Source organism: Molothrus ater, chromosome 3 (genome assembly GCF_012460135.2).
Source record: "Molothrus ater isolate BHLD 08-10-18 breed brown headed cowbird chromosome 3, BPBGC_Mater_1.1, whole genome shotgun sequence".
NCBI lineage: Eukaryota > Metazoa > Chordata > Aves > Passeriformes > Icteridae > Molothrus > Molothrus ater.
In genome coordinates this window covers 111,636,348-111,658,620 of record NC_050480.2, presented here as the reverse complement: position 1 = coordinate 111,658,620, position 22,273 = coordinate 111,636,348, and the positions used below count along the sequence as shown (strand labels likewise).

The 22,273-nt window shown below is 41.3% G+C and overlaps 1 protein-coding gene across 1 annotated transcript in view; it reads right to left on the bottom strand.

Annotated features, from left to right (window-relative positions):
• Nucleotides 1-22,273, bottom strand: part of KIF13B (kinesin family member 13B) — a 124,354-nt gene that overhangs the window by 22,469 nt on the left and 79,612 nt on the right. Inside the window, exons 21-36 of the mRNA XM_036379870.2 lie at nt 21,968-22,096; nt 20,516-20,686; nt 19,396-19,553; nt 18,293-18,425; nt 17,177-17,311; nt 14,471-14,500; nt 13,838-13,937; nt 13,396-13,522; nt 12,044-12,099; nt 10,966-11,090; nt 9,690-9,866; nt 8,094-8,186; nt 6,714-6,866; nt 5,328-5,405; nt 4,779-4,832; nt 3,920-3,940 (exon numbers count right to left, since the gene is read on the bottom strand). Of these exons, the coding sequence (XP_036235763.1) occupies nt 3,920-3,940; nt 4,779-4,832; nt 5,328-5,405; nt 6,714-6,866; nt 8,094-8,186; nt 9,690-9,866; nt 10,966-11,090; nt 12,044-12,099; nt 13,396-13,522; nt 13,838-13,937; nt 14,471-14,500; nt 17,177-17,311; nt 18,293-18,425; nt 19,396-19,553; nt 20,516-20,686; nt 21,968-22,096 (1,740 nt within the window). The remainder of the gene's footprint in view (nt 1-3,919; nt 3,941-4,778; nt 4,833-5,327; nt 5,406-6,713; nt 6,867-8,093; nt 8,187-9,689; nt 9,867-10,965; nt 11,091-12,043; nt 12,100-13,395; nt 13,523-13,837; nt 13,938-14,470; nt 14,501-17,176; nt 17,312-18,292; nt 18,426-19,395; nt 19,554-20,515; nt 20,687-21,967; nt 22,097-22,273) is intronic.

The window sequence follows — 22,273 nt, the reverse complement described above, 5'->3', positions numbered from 1 at the left end:
TAGTGATGCACTTAAAAAGACAAATGGATCAAAATGCCACATCTTGAACCAAGCCCAAGTGCTTCTGGAGGCCACAGAAAAAGAAGAAACAGAAAGAATATTACAAATACTCAAGAGTATTGTAGCTTACTAGAACAGGGACTCAGTGCAGGTAAAGAGCAACTAAATAATTTTCTGAGTCATGACCTGTGTAGTCAGAAGTGCCCTTCACTGACTGTTCCAAGAGTACAATGCTTTCAAGCAATATCTTGACTTTCTAGCCCTGTTTGGGGAATGCTGAAAAACAGAGTAGGTAAGAACCAGCAGAACCCTTTCAGAATATTCATCCTGCACAGAAAGAATGGCAGCATTTGGTGACTTTTTCTGTAGGAAAAGGCTTTTTTATGTAGGATCTTCCAGAAATTTTGCTTCAGCCTTGATACTATAGATGACCACATTTTCTATGTCATTTTAAGTATTTTGTCAGGAGAAATAAAATTAAGGTCCTGAGAACAGGAATGAGAAAAGAAAAAAGAAAAAATTGTGTGGTTGTTTACTTAAGGCATGTTGGGTTTTTGAACTACATTTGCTTTGGAGAGAGTGCAGAGATCAGTTTTAGCCTGAAGGTCAGATTTGGGACCCTCAACTCTGAGATGACAACAACCATCAAAATTGGGTTAATCAGGGCAACAGGTGGAGAAACGTTTGGAAAAGAAAATACTGGAGACAACTGAAGTGTCAGCTACTCAGCAGAGGGAAAAGGTAATTCATGAATGATTTTACTATGCTGGATTGAAAGATAGCCCATGTCAATCTCACTAAAATAAAAATAAAAATGATTATAAACTATATTAACTCGATGAAGTTTCCAGGTTTCCCATCTGGACATCATCCAGCACTCTCCTGTGCTGCTTTGTGTATGCACCACTAAAAGTTTTAAGTCTATTCTTATTATTTTTTAAGTGCTGTGAATCTCTTCTCTCTCAACAAGGGTGGTGAGAGAAAGAGAGGAAGCTTATAAATCATTTGCCCAGAGGAGTCATCATTTCATGAATATATTTGCTCTCTGCCAAGGGACCAAAGAGAGGTCAAGTGATTTAATTTAACAAATCCAAGTAGCCACCAGAAGAATGCACGTCCCTTGACGTGTTTTAATGCTGTTTATAAAGTGGTTTATTTTTATAAAACCTTCTCCTTCTTCTCCTCTGCCTTCCCTTCTTCCACACATCCTCTCCATGAGAAACCCCAGGGGATTTATTTCATGCACAAAATCTTTAGGGCAGGTAGGGATGATCACTACCTAAGTCATCTGGAGGCTTTACCTGACAAATCTTTCCTTGAAGTTGACAGACCATTAAAATGCAGCCACTGGGTAAGAGAAATGAATAATTCTTGTGTTTTATTATTTCAGCAGTTCAGAAAAGGCTTAGGAAAAGGTGACCATGGAGCACTGGAACACAAGCAAACAGCTGGGACACACAGCTGGGACAAAAGGCACTTGTTCTCATGAACAGCAGGATTATTCAAGTTCAATTTACACAGTGTCAATTTGCTGAAAAAAAAACCTCTGGTTCCCAGAAAAACCTGAAGGTTTAATGGCACCATCTTGTCTTACTTGGAGTTTGAGGTACACATACTGGGCCTTTGGGAAAGAAGGACAAATGTCCAAGACAAAATGGTTCTTGTCAGAGGTGTTGCAAGAGCAACTTGTGATATTTTTCATCAATATGTGATTTGGTCTGATCTGTAAAACACCTCAGAGGTGCCTTCCATTCATTGTGCCTCTGATTCATCCTGTTTAGTCAACTCAGTTTTTAAATTCTGAATTAAACTGAATTAAATTTCCAACAAAAGCCCCCTTGAACATGAGAATTCACTCCGAGTATTTGATATAAAGACTAAGATACTCAATACCCCTGCATCACTTGATGTGCAAGGAGAAATCAAACTCATCTCACTCTCCCCACATCTGCAGTGATAACAGGAGTAAAAATTGCCTTCTTCTCATTTAAGCAAGCAGACAGAACCCAGAGGTTCAGGTCAGTCCTGCTGACAATATGAAAGTCCATAAAACTCTTCTGAAGTAAATTCAGGAATTAAAAATTCCCAGGAATGCAGAGCTCAGTGTGAGTTGTCCTGCTCCCTGGAATCCCTCTGTGCTCTCAGCACACTGGGATACTCTTTAAGGTGTTTTTTTCCCAAAATGTGCCAATCCCACACCTCTGCTCCAGTCCTGGAGAAGGACTTTTCCAGCTCTTCAGGAGGATGTGACCACCCATCCGTGTTTTTACTGCCAAAGTCTGCAAGATGAATCCATGCCTCAATTCTTGAAATTCCTGAGCTGCCTGCTGTAGTTGCATTGACACCATCTTTAATTCTTATTTCAACTATATTCTTGTTTAATCCTTTTTTTTTTTTTTTTTTTAACAGGGGAATGAGCCTTGGCTCTTCTGAGTGATGGAGAATGGAGCAAATCCCAAATTTTACCAGCATGGATGGTGCTTGACATAAGAGGAATGAGACTCAGGAGCCCTTTCCACAAAGCTAAAAATCCATGGTAAAGGCAGCAGGGACGCAAGGAACAACAATTAGAGAGAGAAATAAAGAAATGGAATAAAAGTTAAGGAAAGGAATATCCTGGAACGTGCAAAGGGCTTCCATCAATATTCTGCACCCAGTTCATGTGTTGTCACTGTCTTGCGACTGCTTTTGCCTGTGGTACATTAAATCACTTGTTTGGGATTGGCTTATTATCATAAACAACACCCAGTTCCTGGTAAAATGGCAATAAAATAACAATCCATGACTGCTGGAGAAGACTTCTTTGCCCCCAAATTTCTCACCAAGGGGCAAGGACATCCAGCTTAACCAAAACTATGCCTGTCAAGCTCTTCTCAGGTCCTTTATGCTAAATTGGCCAGGACTGATCTCACCAGTGAGCTCTGTGATGTCCAGGTGCTATAAGGACATTTAAGGATTTGTTAAATATTTCACTGGGATTACAAAAGCTTTTGCTCATCTTCTAATTGAAACTGGATCATGGCATGACAGAATAGTTTGGGTTTGGAGGGTTTAAAGATCACCAAATTTAAATTCCACTTTCTGCCATGGGCAGGGACACTTCCACTAAGCCAGGCTGTGCCGAGCCCCGTCCAACGTGGCCTGGAACCAGAGATCCCTTCCACACCAGGAATTCCCAGCTGGGGAGGTCCCATCTCCATGTCCTGAGGAACAAGTGCCTTGGGTTGAAGCTCACTGCAAGCAAGGGGAGCAGCTCCACCACCTCAGCTCCACATTCCTGCAGCACAGAGTCTCTGGCAGCAACTACAGCCATGGCCAAGAGCTGCAAAACCTCATGCAAACCACTGCCAAAAATTCCAGCTAACCAAAGCTTGGGTCATTCCTCTGAGAGCACTACCACAAAATTAAGAAAAAAGCATGTTTTCCATTGGCCCACTGATTATTTTAAAGTCATTTGTTCACAGAAATCAAGAGCTGCTCACACTGAACTATAAAAGCCATAAAGGCTGAGCAAGATTTGAGAGAAAGTCTCAATGTTTATCTCATCTCCAGGCTAATATTCACTGGCAGATATTTAGATATTTGCTTGCTTTCATGTCTGGTTTTTTCAGCTGAGAGGGAGTTATTTCTGAAATTACTTCACCCTGTCCAAAAATCTGTGAGAGATGGCACTGAACAGCTCCAGCTCTTTAAGAACCCATCAGATGCACCCAAGGAGAAAAGTTCTCTGCTTTGTACCAGTTCACACTGCATTAATGACAGCATTTCAATGGAAAAACTCGTTTGCTCTGTGCTATGCAAATGAGGCACCACCAGCAGCATCTTCAAAGCAGGAAATAAAAGCGTGTGAGTGAGCAAAATCAACTTTATAGTGAGATAAAATTATTATCCCACTCATTAGGTGGACCTAATGCATTACCTCTGCTGGGACCTTTGGACTCTGAAACATGCAATGAGAGAAATCATTGAGGGGAAGGGAGGAGAAAAACAGAAATCATTAAGAATCCTAATCTTTAATTTTTGCTTTAAAAGCCTTACAGTATTGAAACACCCCACAGTTCTCTCCAAATAGAAGTTGCTACAAACACTTTATCACCTGCACATATTTTAGCATTCTCTCCATGGATCAGATGTAGCAGATTTAGCAACCAATGCTGGAGCACTACATCAAAATTCTATTATTCTGTGCAACTGCATTATGCATTAAAATGCCTTGTCACCACCAGATTCTCCCCCTCAAAATGACTCCACACTTGCTGGGCAGAATATCTATCAGGAGGAGATCCTTCAGTTGATCTAGGATTTGGAAAATAAGCTTAAATTTAATTTTTCACCTTTTAAAGGAATGCTTTGGGTCTACAATGGTGTTTTTAAGGAGTGAAATGGGCTGGATTACCACCCACCACAAGATGAGGACCACTGGGAGGTCAGGGACTTTCTTCACAGCCTTTATTCTGTCTAGAGCTGGACTTGAACATAGGGACCCAAACCTCTTCCTTTCTCCCAGAATTTTTTCCTCCACCCAGGTGAAAGCTCTGGAAGAGCTCTAAAGCTGGAAAATGCTCCTGAGCATCCCACAGGGGCTGGGACAAGAGCTGGGAACTTCCCCAGAGAGGCCCAGAGCAGCACATCCAAACCTATTTCTGTCCCAAGGATCCAGGAGCACATGGGGGTGGCCCATTTTTCACAGATATTTCCTTTTTATGCTCCTAATCACTGGTAGAGTAGAGAAATTTCCTTTTTTCCCCAGTTTTCCCAGGAGATCTGCAGATACTCACCCTGTTACTGCTCAGGTTATAAGGGGGGGCTAAATCCTGGCGGCTTGCAGAAAGCTGGAAGAGTTAAAAGAAGCAGAATTATTTCTTAACAAGAACTTCCAAAAATTCATAACTATGCCTCTTGACTAGTAAGGCTGAAAAGAAACAGTTTTGTGGTTAAAGCAGAAACAAAATCCAAGAAATTAAAGGTGAAAATTTAATTCTTGACCTGGGAGGAGCCAGAATTTGTCATTAGTTTGATAATCAGTTCTATCAAATAATTTCTTTCCAAATTTTGGGTAGAAGAAGTCTCATTTTTATGCACAACACTGGTACAAAGCTTAAGTTCACCTTATACTTGTAACTTGTTTTCACATCTTCTAAAGAAAAAGAGAAAAAAGAAAACCCTTCAACTTGGAAAGGAAATGAAAAATATCCATTGTTCAGGGAAAAAAAAACCCGAACAGCACAGAGGGGTCAAAAAGAAGGAAATTCATTGCTCTATTCCATGACTCCAGGACCTGAGAATGAAGAGTGGAGCTGCTGGAGATGCCAGCAGGGAGAACTCACCCGGTTCACGTTGGGGGAGCTCAGGCTCCTGCGGTAGAGTTTTCCTTTTCCCATCAGCTGTTCCTTTACAGCAACTTCCTGGCAGTCACAGAGAGCAAAATGGAGAAAATAAATGTATTTGGCAAGAATTAAAGCTCTGATCATCCCAGGATAGCTTTGTCTATACAAGTAAAATGTTTCTGAGCTGCCTTGTGGCACAGGCTGCTGTCTGTAAAGTTTACACGGCTAAAATTATGAATGGATAAATTTTAACATCTGGTATTTTGCTGATTGGCACGTGTAGGATTTTGCAGTCTTGATTCTAGGAGATGACAGAGATGCAAAGACTGAGACTCTCTTTCCTAGCTGTGCTCCTATTTTAATCCTTTAAACTAATTATAAATGACAGGGAACTTGCTTTCAATATTTAAAGTGCATCACACTTCCCTGTGAATTTATAGTGGGCAGGCACAAGCTCCAGCTTGTTTTGCATAACTTTTCTCTTTGTGCTTGCATAATTTATATCCAGGAGAACAATTTTCAACAAATGTTTTTCTCTCCTGTATTTTTCCTGGTAAACAGATCAAGTTATAGTACTTAAAATTAACCCAATCAATGTCTTTTTTTTTATTGGCAGGATGGCTTTGGTGAATTCAAAGTAGAATGTGGGCAAAATGACAAAAAATCTACTGGCAACTGCAGAAACTATTGGTAGAGCTTCAGAAAGCAAAAGCTTGTCACAGACATGTTTTATGAAAAATCCTTTCCTTAGGATTTTTTCTCCTGAGAAGCTGAGAGGCCTCAGGACAGGAACAAAATGTAACCAATGGTTATCTGCTGCTGTGGAATGCAACAGGTGCAGCTGGGATTGGTCTCATGTGGTTGTTTCTAATTAATGGCCAATCACAGCTGTCTGGACTGTCTCGGTCAGTCACAAGCCTTTGTTATCATTCTTTCTTTTTCTATTCTTAGTCAGCCTTCTGATGAAATCCTTTCTTCTATTCTTTTAGTATAGTTTTAATAGAATATATATCATAAAATAATAAATCAGCCTTCTGAAACATGGAGTCAACATTCTCATCTCTTCCCTCATCCTGGGACCCCTGTGAACACCACCACAAAAGCTAAGGCCGCACAACTCCTTTTCCTGAACCAGAATTGGCAACGAACAACCTTAAAACCAAACCAAGCCCCCCAGAACTGAGCCCTGAGCAGGGAACTCCAGCCCCATCCATGCTGGAGCTGCGTGAGGACATCTCTGCTCCCCTGCATCTTTGCCACAGGCCCACTTTGGGAGGCTGAGGTGTGCACTGGGGTATTTTTGGGGGTTGCTGGGTATTCTGTGTGTGCTCAGGAGGGTGTTTGGATGGCACACAGTGTTCTCAGCACTCCCTGCTGCAGCCAGACCTGGCGCAGCCGGTCCAGGGTGAGGATGTTCTCCACGGCCAGGACGCTCCGCAGGTATTTCTCAATGTAGGCTTCAGAGTCAGCTGAAGCTGCATCTTCCACGTTTGCTGCCATCCTGGCCAGTGCCTCCCTCTCCTCAGCCCCCTGAGCATCCTGGGGAGGCAAAAAGAGAGGGCAGAACTTGAAAATAAAACCAAAATCTCCCACGTCACTCCCAGAGAAAATGCATTTTTAAACCACACGGCACCAGCTCAGTACTGTTTGTCCTTAAGCTCAGAGGCAGATGAGAATCATGAGAATAGTTTAGGTTGGAAGAAACCTTAAAACTCATCTCATTCCACCCCCTGCCATGGCCAGGGACACTTTCCACCATCCCAGGTTGCTCCAAGCCCTGTCCAACCTGGCCTTGGACACTTCCATGGATGGGGAGTCCAGAACCTCTCTGGGCAATCACTGCCTCACCACCCTTGGAGAAAAGGATTTCTTCCTAAAATCTATTCTAGATTTCTTCCTAATATCTATTCTAAATTTCTTCGTAAATATCTACTCCAAATTTCTTCCTAATACCCAATTTAAGATTCTGATCCAAATAAACACCTTGTGCCATGCAACCTGCACAGGTGCTCCTGCCACTGTCACAGACATCTCAAGCTGTACGTGGTTATTGTTTTGAGGCTTTTTGGGCTCTTTCTGAGAGTCTCACAGCAAGACATTGCCATTAATTAGCAAAAGGGCTGCATTCAGATATTTCATAATTAAAAAGTGCTTCAGCACATTTGGGGCGTTATCTAACCTGAGAGGAAAACAAAATTTCAAGTGAGCTGCAAGAAGCAAAAAAAATAGAACATTGCTTGAGAAGCATTTCAACACAGAGTGCAAAATGCAGCAGAACATGAAAGAGCCAGGCAGCAATCAGAGTTTTGGCTCTTCATGTGTTAATGTTTTCACAAGTGCCCTGATAGAGCATCTCTTTGGAAAGAAAGGATTAGCATCTAACTGGGAATATGCTCAGGAATCAAGAGTTGCATAAAGACATTACTGAGAAAAAGCCACTTTGTTATTTTTTTCCATAGATTCTCGTGCTCCCTGCAGCAGGCACTTCACCTGCCCATTTTTCCTCCCTCTTTCCCCCCCCCCATCTCTCTTCAAACTGCCTCTTCAAGGACCTGAGCAAATAGATGCTCACTCAACAAAATACACAGTGACACCTGATGAGACAGAGGCTGCTGCTAAGTCACAGCATGCAAAGGAACAGGCTCCATCTTTTACAAACCGCAGTTTATGCTGGCAGCAGCGAGAGCCAGCACGCTCAAAATGAGGGGGGAAAGCACAAAATTGGAGGCTCTTGGCCAATTTGAGACACTCTGGTTACTTCCTCACCTCTGGAATGTTTGAGACTATCTCAAAAGTGACGCCACAGCCAGGGATGGAACTTCGGGGGGACATTCTCCGGAGGAAACTCTGTGCAAAACCCTGTGGGGAGGAAACACAAGGAAAACGTGGATTGACAGCTTCCAGCTGAAATAAATATGAGGAAAGTGTGGATTAACAGATTCCAGCTGTGGATTAACAGATTCCAGCTGAAATAAATACAGTTCACAATGAAAGAAGCCCAAACTCCAAAGTCTAACCAATAAATATGTAAGAGCCAAAGATTTCAAACTGGAAAAAAATCATTTGCTTGCTTATTGTGGATACAGAGAAGGAGTCACTTCCTTCCTTGCAAGGTGACTGTTTCACCAAGCATCAGCTGCTTTTAGAGGTGCTTTTTTTTTTCTTGACAGAGCCCTAGGTGACTTGTCTTGAATATTGACAAGTACAGACATTAAATTCTTGACCAAAGAGATCGTTATGAAGAATGATTTAAGGGGCATGGTCATTGTTTATGCTGACTTGGCGCCTTGCAGGGTTAAGAACTGGACTGTTGAATTAATGCAGAGATGAGTCATTCAAAGATGCTGCTGAGACAAACTCCCAGGAAAGGTTATTGACGGGGGTTTTCAGAAAAACAGGAAGAAAGCCAAAGATTCTGTGTCGGATGAAAGTAAAAAAACGGCACTGACTAAATCTGTAGAAAACAGAATTGATGAAGACTTCACCCGGTTGTGATTATTGGCACATTCAATTGATCTGTTCAATACAGTCTCCCATTCCATATGACAAAAAATTCACTGCTCTTCCCTTGCTGAGAAAAAGCTTCTGCCTGCTGGAAGCACCAAGAACTGGGGTTCTACTTCCAGCTCTGGGAGTTCCCTTCAGGGTTTCTGGGTGTGACCACACCTATTCCCTTTGCTCTTGCTTCAGTTTTTAACTACAGATGTGCAACCAGAATAACAATCCAGGCTTTCTGCTTTGTCATTATCACTGCCAGGGGAGGCTGGATTCTCAGACAGTGCTGAACAAACTCTTCCTTCCCCATCATTCTCAGAATTTATATTATTTTCAGGGCATGATGCTGCAAATGGAATGACAACTTCACTGCCTGCCATTTATCAAACACCCTGCTCTCACCTACACATTATTGCAAGAGCATCAGCTGGAAAACATAAAGGACCAAGAGTGATTAACTCTGGTGAATTAACACAAGGGATCTCTCCTTCAACTATTCCTAGGTGATACCTGGAGGTGTAAATACAAGTGGTTAGCAGCAATGTGTGGACTTAATACAGAGCTAGGGAAACAGAGAAGTTCCTTTATGCAAAATACAAACTCTTGAGCTCACAAGAAATTAACTCTTCTTCTTTTTCCAGTGAGAAAGCCCTTAGTGGTTAAGAGAAAAACTAATTCCTCATATTTAGATGCCTTAAAAAAACAAGCTGTGTCATCATCCACAACACAAGGGATACCAGGAAAACAACTTGGCAGCTCAAAGCCCCACTGGACACCGCTGATCCGGCGCTTCCACGCGGGCTGAGATGAGGGGAGAGAGGAGGGAATGTGAGTCCTGGGAAGTGGGAAGGGCTGCAGGAGCTGTACCTGTCTGCCATAGACGTTGACACAGATGCGCTTGCGCAGCACCAGCTGCATCTCTGCAGGGTGGCTGAGCTGGACAGTGGCTCTGACAATCAGGTAAACTCTCTCCTCCGCCGCCGTCCCCTTGCTGAGCTGGATGCAGTCGTGGACCGTGGAGTCCCATGAGGCTTCTGCTTTCACCTGCAAAAGTGGGGGGGAGAAAGAAAATAAATGTATCCTCTAATAAGCATAATTAGGTGTATAATTAACTGTAATTAATTAAGCATAATTAGCAAAAATACATAATACATAAATTTTGAGAGTCGGCTTCTCCGTTTCTCTCCCTGTGAAGAAAAAATCCCTGCACTTTAGAAGAGGCCATTTAAAAATCAAGATCAGTTTGCCAAATGAAGATGTTGGGATTAAAATGCCAACTTGCTCAAACTCTGGAACATTTCCTCTTGAAAAAAGATCTTTGAATATCCAGGATCATTGCAAATAAATTATAAAATATGCAGAAGTGCAGGACCATTTGGCCTAATTTATTAAGATAAACCAGAGAGCAACAGAGATTGCAGTGGAAATCTTCCATCACACCACAAAAATTCTCCAGTCTGTATTTGAGAAATAACTTTGCTGAAGCCTTTCTAGCAATACAGCAAAAGCTGGATTATTTTTTTCTTGCGTGTTAAAATGTAAGTATTAATGAAGATTTAAATGGTTTATCTTCAAGCCATAAGAAAAAAGGCCTGGTAGCCAAATTTCCAGGCTCTAAACACAAATCAGGACCAAAAAAAAAATCCCTAACAGAACTACCAGGAATAAAGCTCCTCTAAAAAACAAAAAAAAATCAGAGAAAGGAGCAAAACTGTAAGGAATAAGTCGGAGATTCTAAACCTAATAGTAGAAATTATAAACCAACAGCTGTAAAGTTGTGAAACTATGAGTTATGTGGCAAAATGGAGGATAATGAGTGTAACAATGCAGAGGTTAAAATGTTAACAATTAAGATTGACTGTTTTTTCAGCTGGGGCTTTTGTACTCTAATTTGCTCAGGGGTTTTGCTTTGTTAAATACAAACTGAATCTCAGGTTTTTGGGATGAAGGAAGATCCTTGAGTTTTACTATTTTCCAAATCATGGTTATACTTCCAGTGAATATTCCTTGAAAACACAGTTGCTCACAGGAGAAACAAGTGCTTTATCACTTTTATGACCTATTTGATGCATTATTTTCACATGTGGACATATAAAAAGAACAATTAGAAGACGGAAATTCCCTGGTCTGCAGCTTCCCTTACCTCACTGTCGTGATGCTTCACAATCTGCAGCTCAAAGAATTCCTCCTCCTCCTCTGCCACCAGAGTAGCATCCCAGCCTCCTGCCTCTGGGTCATCCAGGTTATCCTGGGAGCTGAAGTCATCAGCTGCAAACAGGAGGGGATGTGGAAGGTGAGGAAACACAAAGCAATCATCCTTTTTAAAAAACATCAGCAAGCCATGAATTCGCATTTTCATCCCCAACTCCCCACCTTAGCTACTTAGACTTCACCAGCAAAATTAAAGCTGAATTGTTCCACTTAAAAAAAACCATCCAATTTCTATACAGAAAGTGTGCACAAAGATTTGGGGACGCAGACTCCAAGGTGCCTAATAAAGGGCAAGAATCTCCCCCTGTGGCAAACACACCTTCCTTGCCCACAGGTGAATTTTCAGCTCACTTGGCATCAAATATGCGGTGCTGTTAAGATAAACTGGTGGTTGAACAGGAGAAAACACAGTACTTTTAGATCATGATTAAACAAACTCTTGATCTGGCTTCTGAGAAGCTCAACCTGTCCTGCCTAGAGTCCCTCTCCATGAATTATTAACCAGCTCCTCTCTGAAGCCCTTGGATCCATGGATGTGCTGTTCCAGGTGCACAAACCACCAGTGCCAGAGGATTGCAGCCCAGGTCTCCTCCCAACAGGCTGAGTGTCACCTCCCCTTCTCACCTGACACCTCTCATCCAAATGTTAACTTTCTTTTAAACATCCTATCAAGGATTTGTTTAACTGATTACTTCCTGGATTTTCTTGGAGCTTCTGGTTCCAACTCCCCATCTTTGGTAGGAGCATGTGACAAATACATTGTTCAAACTGGATCTTGCATTGGGATGCAGTGAAACGGGATTATTAAAACCCTACGGTTTCTTCCATACACGATATTGCTTATTTTAAAACATTAAGCAATATGTTTCAGGAAAAATGGACACTTCTCCAATTCATCCATCTGCCATTCCAGGCTATGGTTAATTTTAAGAGCTTGCTTCAATTCTGAAACCTCAGTGGCTGGACAAAGTTTGTTTCCAAATTACTCTGCCATCTTAAGGACCACTTACCATTCAAGTCAAGGAATATAACAGGAATGTGGGTTTCCATACCAGCCACAGGAGTCCTAAAATACAAGACAGGGACAATGGTGGCATTTAAAGTAAGAGAGATTTACCCAGCACACGTCCCTGGTGGTCCAAACCCCCAGGACATTGCATTCAGTCTGCAATTTTTAGCCAGACCATTGATAACCTTGGCAAACATCTTTTATTTTAATTTACTGCTGCAGATTCCAAGAGACTCAAATAAATTAGTATTTCTTTTATATCAGCTCTCTTAGAATTATTATCTTCTTTGACCTCTGCTTTCTGAAGTGTTTTCTCTCTCCTAAATCCTAATAGCAAAGTTAAATTTATTTAATCTGACACACACATTCATGAAACACAAACCCCTCTACTTTAGTGATAGCAGGGAAAATGGGGAATCAGAAAAGCCAGTCTCAAAGTTTTTAAACTAACACTGATGCTGCCACTCCACACAGTTATTACTCTTTCTTACAAAACACATCTTGAGCCAAAACTGATGAATTTATAGTGAACAAGAGAGTCTTGTAATATATGAAGTGCTTGAATCATACTGAACATTCCCTCTGGTGCAAACCAGATTCTTCCTGGAGCAAGTTTCCTGCAGCTCCCCCCCTGTTTTCAAACCTAATGAAACACACTGATGTGAAAGTTATGTGTTTCCAACAAGAACTTGATATTTTTATTATGTTTTAGAAGCTCTGACAAACTTCAGCTTCAAACTCCATGACACTCAATTCCATCAATAAATACTGTTAGAGGCTCACTCAGAAAAGATATTCAGGAAGTTTCAAGGAACTGAAGTTGAGTTGGAGGTGAAACAACCCCAAATCCTTATCTGCAGTTGTTGCTCACAGCTGATCCAGCACAGCAGTCTCAGTCTAGTGCTCTCTACTATTTTTAATGTTCAGAAAATTACATGGAACACTTGCTGACTAAACAGAGTTTGTTCTCAAACCAGGAGTGCAACAAAATGCTCCTGGAGATACAGTTTTATGATGAGAGGGCAGCCTTTTAAGTGAATGAACTAGGTGGTTAACATATTAGCTAATTTTTTTAAATGGCAAGTGCAGTGGTAATAAATATTGATTCCTTTTTTTTCAGAAGGTTATAATTACACCCTGATCAATAACAGCATCGTTTACCAAACAGCATTTCTGGATTTCAGAGACACAACCTGATAAAATAATTTAAGCAAGAGGCCTAATTTTAACAACTTTGCTCATACAGGGTACAGAGGCCAGATTGAAGAGAGAAAAAAAAATGGCCACAATCCAAAGGCAGGAATGGGCTGTGCATTATTTTTATATCCCTCCTCTGGGAATGGATGCTCCTACCACTCTGCTGGAGCTCCAGGGATCCCACTGCCAGCAGAAGGAACCATCACAGCATTCCTTTCTTCTGTGAGGGTCAGCCTCATCTCCAAGAGCTGAGCCTCCCGATCCGCGTCGTCCTCGGTTTTATCTGCAAGATGTCAGGAGGGCAGTCAGGACAGCAGAGCAGCTCTGAGTGCCTCTGGCACATGGCAGGGACTTTCTACCCCCCATGACAGAATAAACCTGCTCTGCTCACAACCCAGCACACAAAGAAACACCTCAAACCAACAAACAATTTCATAGAGGCTTCTCCAGCTTTAACTTCCCCCCCCAAAAAAGCAAATTACTGCTGAGTTCAGAGATCCAACTCTCCATGGACATCTTTTCTAAATTTGACAACATATTGAGATAAAAAGTGTGTGCCCATCTCTCAACCTTTTGCCTTTAACAGCATTTTCCTTACCAGGCTTCCCCACGAGTTTCTGCAGCTGCTGATCAAGGTACTCCTGGCGCTTTGTTAAGGCACAGAGCCACTTCCGACGGAGCCTCTCCAAATCCCTGTCCTAAAAGGGGGAAAAAAACCACGTTAAATATTGCCCCAGAAAGCCAAGGTTTCCTGATTGTGGTTTGCACATTTTCTACAAACCCTTCTGCTCATCCTACACCCAAGCAGAAGATGAAGACACATCCAAACCCTTCAACTTTCCAGATCTTATCTGAAATATTTTTGCTTGCCAACTCTTTTGCTTTTTTTCTGTACTACCCAGCTGAAATTTATACAATTTTATACAATAATTTTATACAATTCTTTGCCCTCAAACTACTCAAAAACTCACTAACCACTGGAGCTGGAAATCCCAGTCCTCACCACTCCCCTCAGTGTTTAGCAGCCTCCTGTCAGGAATCCATCCCTACCCCACACCATCCCACTCTTATGGCATCTGCAAATGTGCCCTTAAATTTTTTTTTTCAAGTGCTTATGTCCTTTAAAAAAACCCCAAAACACCTGAGTATCCCTAAGAACACTCAGCTCCACCCCTAATATGCTTTAATCTGAAAACTTCCGCATTTGTAGGAGAGAATTTCAAATTTTTACCTGATAACTGTCCATTTCATCCTCTTCTTCCTAGGCCAAAACACAAAAATACATGTAATTAATTTTTTTTTTTGATAGCAGGAAACATACTGAATGCAAAAGGTGTAACTATTTTAAGCAATATTAACAGTCTTACATAAAAATAAAAGTCTGAGTTTAGCAATGGTCACAGAATTAAAACCCACTGACATCCCAAAGATTTGCTGATATCATCTCATCTAAACACCAAATAGAACAATCCAGTAATTATAATGGAAAAATTGACAGTTATGTTAACTGTCAGAAGTCTTAATAATTGAAATAAAGTGGAATACAAGAAAGAAACAGGAGAAACACCTTAAAACATGTTGATCCTGGACAGCGAAGAAAAATGCTGTTTTATCCCTCTAGGACTAAAGTGTTTCAGCAAGTGCTAAAAAACCAAAATCTGGTATAGAATCCCAGAACTGTTAAGGCTGAAAAATACTTTTAAGACCATTGAGTCCAACCATCAACCAGCACCACCACCGTGGTCAGCACTGAACGTCAAGTGCCAAATCCACAGATTTTTTGAACACTTCAGGGATGGGGATTCTACAACTGCCTTGGGCAGCTGTGCCAGGGCTGAACAGCCCTTTCCATCAAGGAATTGCTCCAAATAACCAACCTGAACCTCCCCTGGCGTAATTTGAGGCTGTACCCTCTCATCCTGTCTCTGTGCCCTGGGAGAAATCCCGATCCCACCTGGCTGCCCCTTCCTGTCAGGGAATTCCAGAGAGGAAAGTTTCCTCTGGAGCCTCCTTTTCTCCAGGCTGAGCCCCTTTCCCAGCTCCCTCAGCCCTTCCTGGTGCTCCAGCCCCTTCCCCAGCTCTGTTCCCTTCCCTGGACATGCTCCAGCCCCTTGGTGTCTGTCCTGTCATGGGGGGCCCAGAACTGCCCCCAAAACTGAGATGTGTCAATCATGGAGGTAACTTTGCTGCAAAGGAGAAGAACTGCAAAAATCTACTGCAATTATTAGGGAATTAGAACAGCAGCCACACCAGGAGTGACAATGCAGACTTGAAACTTTTTATTCCCATTATTTTCCCAACTATAATTCTTGACCTTCATCCCAAGCAGAGCCACTTGCAATAAGCACAACTGCCCCTCCTCACAGGGAATGGAAAAGGAATGAGGGCTCCAATCCTCAAGGAGTTATTACTTAGCTAGTTAAGCAAAAATGAGCCACCAGAGCCTACTTTTCTACCTTTATCATGAAAGCAAAAACTTAACTAAGCTATAATTAAAAAGCTACAGAGAAAAGGCATTTCCTTAGTTCAAGGTCTTTGGAAAATCTTTCATATTCCACAGATATCTGATTTAACTGAGATAAGAGAAATGATAATGAGGGGACTAAAAATCCAGGTGCTGATGTCCGAAGCCTATTGTAAGCAACAGGTCTCATAAAATCTGATTTTCAATGGCCCTTTCCCATGGGGGTTATCAGTGTCACGCATAACTCACTGGTTTCTCTCTCTCTCAAGTTGAGTTGAAGTCTTTCTCCTTGATAAAATGTACTACTTTGGGGACTGCCAGCTCTGTGGGATAAGTCTGGAACTGGTCAGTGGATCAGGAACTCACTGGGGAATAAATAAGGTGAGGCAGACAGGATGCTCCCCTGGGAATTCTCCCTACAAAACAGGCTGAAAATGGCACTTGTAGGTTGTGGGTCAAGGAAAAACTGCAAGAATCAATCATGCTGTCCTGGGAGGGAAACTTCCTCCATTCAGGGGTTTCCTGGCTTCATAGGAAGGAAATGTGGGTATCAGGGGCTGCTGTGATGGAAAAACTGCAGGGAGAGGCAGCAGGAGCATCATGGGGAATAACAGGAACAATCTGCCCAGGATGCTGCTGGAAAGGTGGAAAAAATTCCCCTTTTTGTACCCCAGACAGACAGTGGGAAAGGACTGCCTTGGTTAGGAGACAACAGAAACCCCAAGTACTTCAGAGCTCAAAGGAAAAGCCATCCTGATTAAGCAAAAAAAGGGGAGCAGACATGATTGGATCATACACTGTCAATAGGGTAAATATTCTGGGACTTCTCCTACTATTCCACTTAGCTGGCCTTGTCTCAAATCAAACAAATTCAGAGACCTGTTCTGCTGCACCAGATTTTGGCTTTGCCAGCTCCAGGGAGTCACTGAATTCTTATTTATCTGTTGGAGAGAAAAAGTCAAAGTGCACCAGAAACTCACAAGAGCACTGCAAGAAGACACTTGGAGTGTCTCCTAAAAAGAGAGGGATGCACATGGGGTGCAGTTTGTATGAGACTGTCCAAGAACTGCCCAACATCTGCTGTGGGCCATAAGTGCTTCCTGGAATTCTAACCTTTGGAATTTGACACTATTTAAATATACGTTGCACTGGTTTAATTTGAATTTTTAATTTGAATACTTTAGATTAATTTTTGTTTTGAATACTTACTTAATATTGCTTTCCATGTCTAATATTTGAAGTAAAATCTACACAAAAAACTCCTAATGGATTTTAGTAATATTTGCATATTCTTTTCTTCTTTGAGTCTGTTAAGGCTGTGCTGCTTTCAAAAATAGGAAAAAAATCCCAACCAAAACCAGAACCAGAAGAGACACAAAACATCTTAAAAGTGTTATTTTTGCTATGGGAAATGATTCCCTTGATGCTTTCCAGCTTTTGGAAATAGCTGACAGTAAATATTCAGAGTTTTACCTGATAATTTTGTGACTTGACATGTTTTATTTGAACACAGCCAACACCAACAGATAATATGGATTCCTCCATCAGTGGCAAGGTCCCAGATTCCTGCACAGATTTCACTTCAACCTGGATTCGTCGAGATTGCCCCTGGCCAAAAAAGAACAATTTGAAATGCTTGTTTAAAAAAAAAAAAAGAATATAAAGTGCTGAAAGTTTAATTCCAGAGAGACCTCTACTGGCAGCCATTGGCAAGGAGAATTATATTTATCTTTTGGGAAGAACAAAGTGCTGCAATCCCAATGACCCAGTGTTTAAGAGATCCCCCTCCTGTTGCAAGGATTTATATTTACAGGATTTATGAATTTACAGAGAAAAATAAAAATTCAGCATTCAGCAGCTCCCCAGTTTACTTTTCTGGAGTGTTTTCAAACATACCCTTATAGGGTTTTATTTTTAATACCTTTGAAGGTAGAAAATGGGATCTTCTTCCCACCTACAAAAGAGGAGAGCAAATAGTCTCACTGAGCTACTGGAATTTCAGTGAGCTTTTTCTGGCTCTGCTCTCCTTGGCTGAAAATTCTGACTCACTGATGGTATCAGTGCAGCAAAGCAACTGCTCTTTAGTAAAATTGTAAGGGGGGAAAAAAAAGTAACTAAAAAGAAGAAAATTAAAATAAAAATCAAAGGAGTTGGTGAGGTCAGAGGAGCAGCCTGTATCTAACTCTTACTGATTCCTCGTGTTCTTTGGGCAGCAGCTTATCAATAGCTCATCATTTTAAAAATGTGAGCTGCTCAGTTAAGCATTAACAATTTAAAGCAGGTAGAATTCAAAGAACAAAGGAGTGCTTGACTGGAAGGATCAAATAAAAGAGAACTCTTGGACCTCTTTAAAAATTAATGAAGCTCAGAGGAGACTGATGTCCCTTCTGCCAGGTGCTGGCACAGGACAGAGCAAAAAGGTTACAGGGAGGCTTTGACCACCTTTAAGCTGAGTTTTGCTCTGCCTCCCGCTTTGTTTTCCACATCATCACATTTTGCACCTAAGCTTGACAACATTTCCTTGGCCACCCAAAGCAAAGCTCCCCAGGTGTTTCTGGCACAGCTGGAACCCTGCCTGTGCCAGCTCACCTGTCTGAGCTGGAAGATGCCTCCTGTGCTGACATCCTTGGCAGGGGTCACCTCAACTGGGCAGTACTCCCCGTTCTCATTGAGCTCCAGGATCTGGACCCACAGCTCCACTTTGCGGGTCACCTCACTCCACCTGCAGAACAAGTCATGGATGTTTCTCCTCTTTGGATGTTTTTTTTTTTTCCCAAAGAAAAAGGAATTAAAACATCAAAACACTGAGCTTACAGTGCAGAGTGAAGTAGCAACAACTGCTGCAAAAAATGCACCATTTGTGAGCACACAGGTACCAGCTGTGCAGAGCTTCTAAATTTTCCTGACAGCTATTTTAGTCAAACATCAGAAATAAACCTTTTCCTGATTCCAATATAAACCCCAATTCACATTTAAGCTCTGGTCTCAACTCCTGCCACAGAAGCTCAGTGTTGTCAGGGCAATCAGCCTGAGATGGAAGACAGAAGAATGAAATATGACATTGTCTCACAAGCTCTCAAAATTCAGAGCACTTTCCTGACCTTCTTCATATCACTGCCTTCTCTCAATTCTTCCCAGAGCTTAATAAGAAGCAGCCATTTTTGTAGAACTTCAAAATTAAAAAGGATAGAGGTGCTCACTACTTAGCTACCAAACATAACCCACTATTTTAGAGCATCCTTTTCCTCTTTGCCATAATTCCCTGACTTTTAAATTTCCTTATATGCAGCTTAATAGTCAACATAAGATTAAGCTACAAGTAAAAAGAGAAGTAACTGCCAATAAATTAAGATGCAGAGCTGCCTTCTAATTGAAGAGGCAAAACAACTCACATTTTAAAAATGCTGCTACAATATTACTTTGGGGACATCAAATGGTGCCAGCAAACAAAAAACATCTCCCTGTGGCCTGAATTTCCATAATATTGCATATTTATCCAAATTGAGGTAATAAGGAATAAAACTTTTCCAGTGGCAGCATTACAGGGATGGCATTTCATGGCCAGGAATGGAGTAATCCAGTGGCCTTCAGTTCAAAATCTGACTCCTTACCCCAAACCTGCTTCAAAACTGGGCACCTCAGGTGGTGATTTTTCCCAAATTCCAAACCAAAGATGTATTTCCCACATGTACCTGTCCCGAAGGCTGCGTGTTTTGGCTTGAATTATTCCCAAATCCCACAGGGCTGGGTTTTTTCGGTCCCCACTCTGCTTGTGCCCATAAACTTCAATGGCCAAAGCACCATCATAAAGATGTTCCATGAAGTCTTCAGAAATATTCACAGAAACCTCCTGGAAAGGACAAATCAGCTGGTAACTGTGACTACAAGACTCAGGCTGGGAGATTTTACTGCCTTGACTTTAATAAAAGCATTTAGTAAAATCCCCCTGGTTCCCAAGACACAATCCAGGGGAAAAGAAGTGTTGGCTCAGTTTGTAAAATCAGGAGGCAGGTCAAAGGAATGTGATTTTCCAAAGATTAAAATGTATAAGGAGCTGAAAAATGACGACAGGCTGTTGCAAGCCCTGAGCCAATGGCTCAGAAAAAAATCAAAGCACATGTTGCAATGCTCAGAATCAGAAAATCAAAACTCATCAGAAGGTGTTACATCCATTTCACAAATGGGAAGAGGAATAAATTGCCCAGTGTGATGAGAAGTGCTAGAACACGTTGACAACTGGGGTGATTTGGCTGAGATTCATCCAAGCTGACTTTGGATGTCTCTATAAAATGCCTCTGCTCAGCTGCTCCAAAGCCAGTGGGAAGAAAGGGTCTGTCCTAAATAGTCTGTTGTGACCTCTAACAACCCAACTTCAGCATCTGCAGCAGCCCCATATCCCAGAATTGGGACATTTCTCTTCATTTCAGCAGAGTTTAGAGTGATCAGCTCAGACAGTGACATCAAATATCCTCATATAAATATCCCTCATCCACAGTGAATTTTACTGTGGATAAATTCCAGTGTATGTTTCTCAGATGAACTGATGTTTTCCTTATTAACCCACTTCACCTTCAGTAATTTTTGTACAATGACCAGTGCAGAAGAATCAAACTTAAATGGACTCTGAAGACATTTGAGTTCTCATAAAAAAAAAATTAGTGTATCAACATAATGAAATTAAAAACAGTATTAGGACATTATGAAATAAAATATGAGAAAAGATGCAGATAAAACTGCTGCACAAACTTAACCTGTTTTTTTTTTTTTTTGCCTGCCTTACAGTTTAATGAATAAAACAGAAAAAGAAATTACATTGCAGTGGTCAAAGACAACCATGCACCGTGGCTCCTTGCTGATGGAAGACTGGGAAGGATCCACCTCAGGTGCAACAATAACTGGCTCCACTTGATCCCAGAATGTGTATTTGCAGAATACAAAGTTGGACAGGTGCTGTGGCAAACCTGTAGCTTGAAGTATTTTAATCTGGAAAGGAGGTGAGAAAGAAATGAAAAGCACTTATTCATCAGGCATGGAATTAAAAACATCACCTAGCAGAACAATGCTCCACTGCAAAGGATAAAAAAATAAGAACAGAAAAAAAAAAAGAATATTAATTAAAAAAAAAAAGAACAGGAAACCAAAAACAATTCAGCAAATAAAATTTCTGCACTGATACTCATTGGAGACAATGTTTGGAGTGCAGCAGCTGAGGACAGTCACTAGATGTCACCAGGCTCATATTTCCTGGAAGTGACATTCTGCTCATTTTTAATGGTGAAATGCACCAAACTCATTGCAATTGAAGAGAATACCAAAAAAAAAAATCTCATATTTCCAGTGGCTCCTTTATGCTCAAAAAATCCTCGGTTTAAGATACTACTTGTTCTTATTCTGTGATGCTGGAAATAACCTAAAATCAACTCCAAATAATGCAAAATTAGCCTGTCCTCTCATCAAATCAATGCCAAATAGAAACAAAATGTTGTGAATTCTCATTCTGATCTAAACAAAGCCATCATATTCACCATATATTTAATAATCTTTATTCTCCATGTGTCAAATTAAGACCAAATGAGCAGGACTTCTGATCCTCATGATCAGGCAGGAGTATTTTTTGCCAAAAATGCCCCATCCTGCTTGTAAGCACTGGAGCTCTATGGGACAGGATAAAAAGTGGGGGGAAAAAAAAAGCACAATTTCTCCCAAATTGTTCATATTGTCCAGAAGTCAGAAAGACTGGGGACCACTCCCTCTAATGTTTTTTGCCTTTCTTTTCTTACCTGTAGCTTGTAGTTTTACTATCACAGAACTGCTACTAAATACTTCCTATTAATTTTCTTTTTTTATTGCTAACAGTAATAAACACACTGTCCATATTTTACAAAATATTTAATATTTAGAGAAAGAAATATTGAGAGAAACAGAAATATTAAGAGATAATGATTCCTAGAATGACGGGAGTTTATCTCCCATCTCTTGATTGGATTCTGCAGTGATTCTTGAATTGGATATTGCAGTGCCAATCCTAATACAAAGACCTTCCCTGGATTCCAACAAAATTCCTGGGGTGAGCCTTTGGCATATTAATGTAATTAATGAAAGGAATAAACACCATCTAATTATCTTGTGTTACTTCAGCCATTCCAGAAAGAAAATAAGGTTACAAAGAGAAGACATCCAATGTCCAGAAGCCAAAGATTTCTTTCTGACTCAGGACAGGAAGAGAAAAGCTTGCTCAGAGGTTGGGATACACCTGGAACTCACCCTGCAGACAAGTTTTCTCTCTGGGATGTCATTTTCATTTGAGTAGTCAGGACTGTCCTCACCTCCCACCAGCCTGTCATCGATTTCCCCGCTCACTCGAACAACTTCCACGTGGAGACGACCTGAAACCTGGCAGGGCAGGAGTCAGAGTTATTTGTGTGCCAGAAAACAGTGACAGCCCCTCCCAGTCTGTAAGCAGCCATCACTTCATTCCTTTTTGCACTCTGCATTTGTTGCACTATGTGAAGAATGCTGTGGAGCAAGGATCAAAAAGCCTTTGTTGCAAAAATCATAAAGAAATCAGAC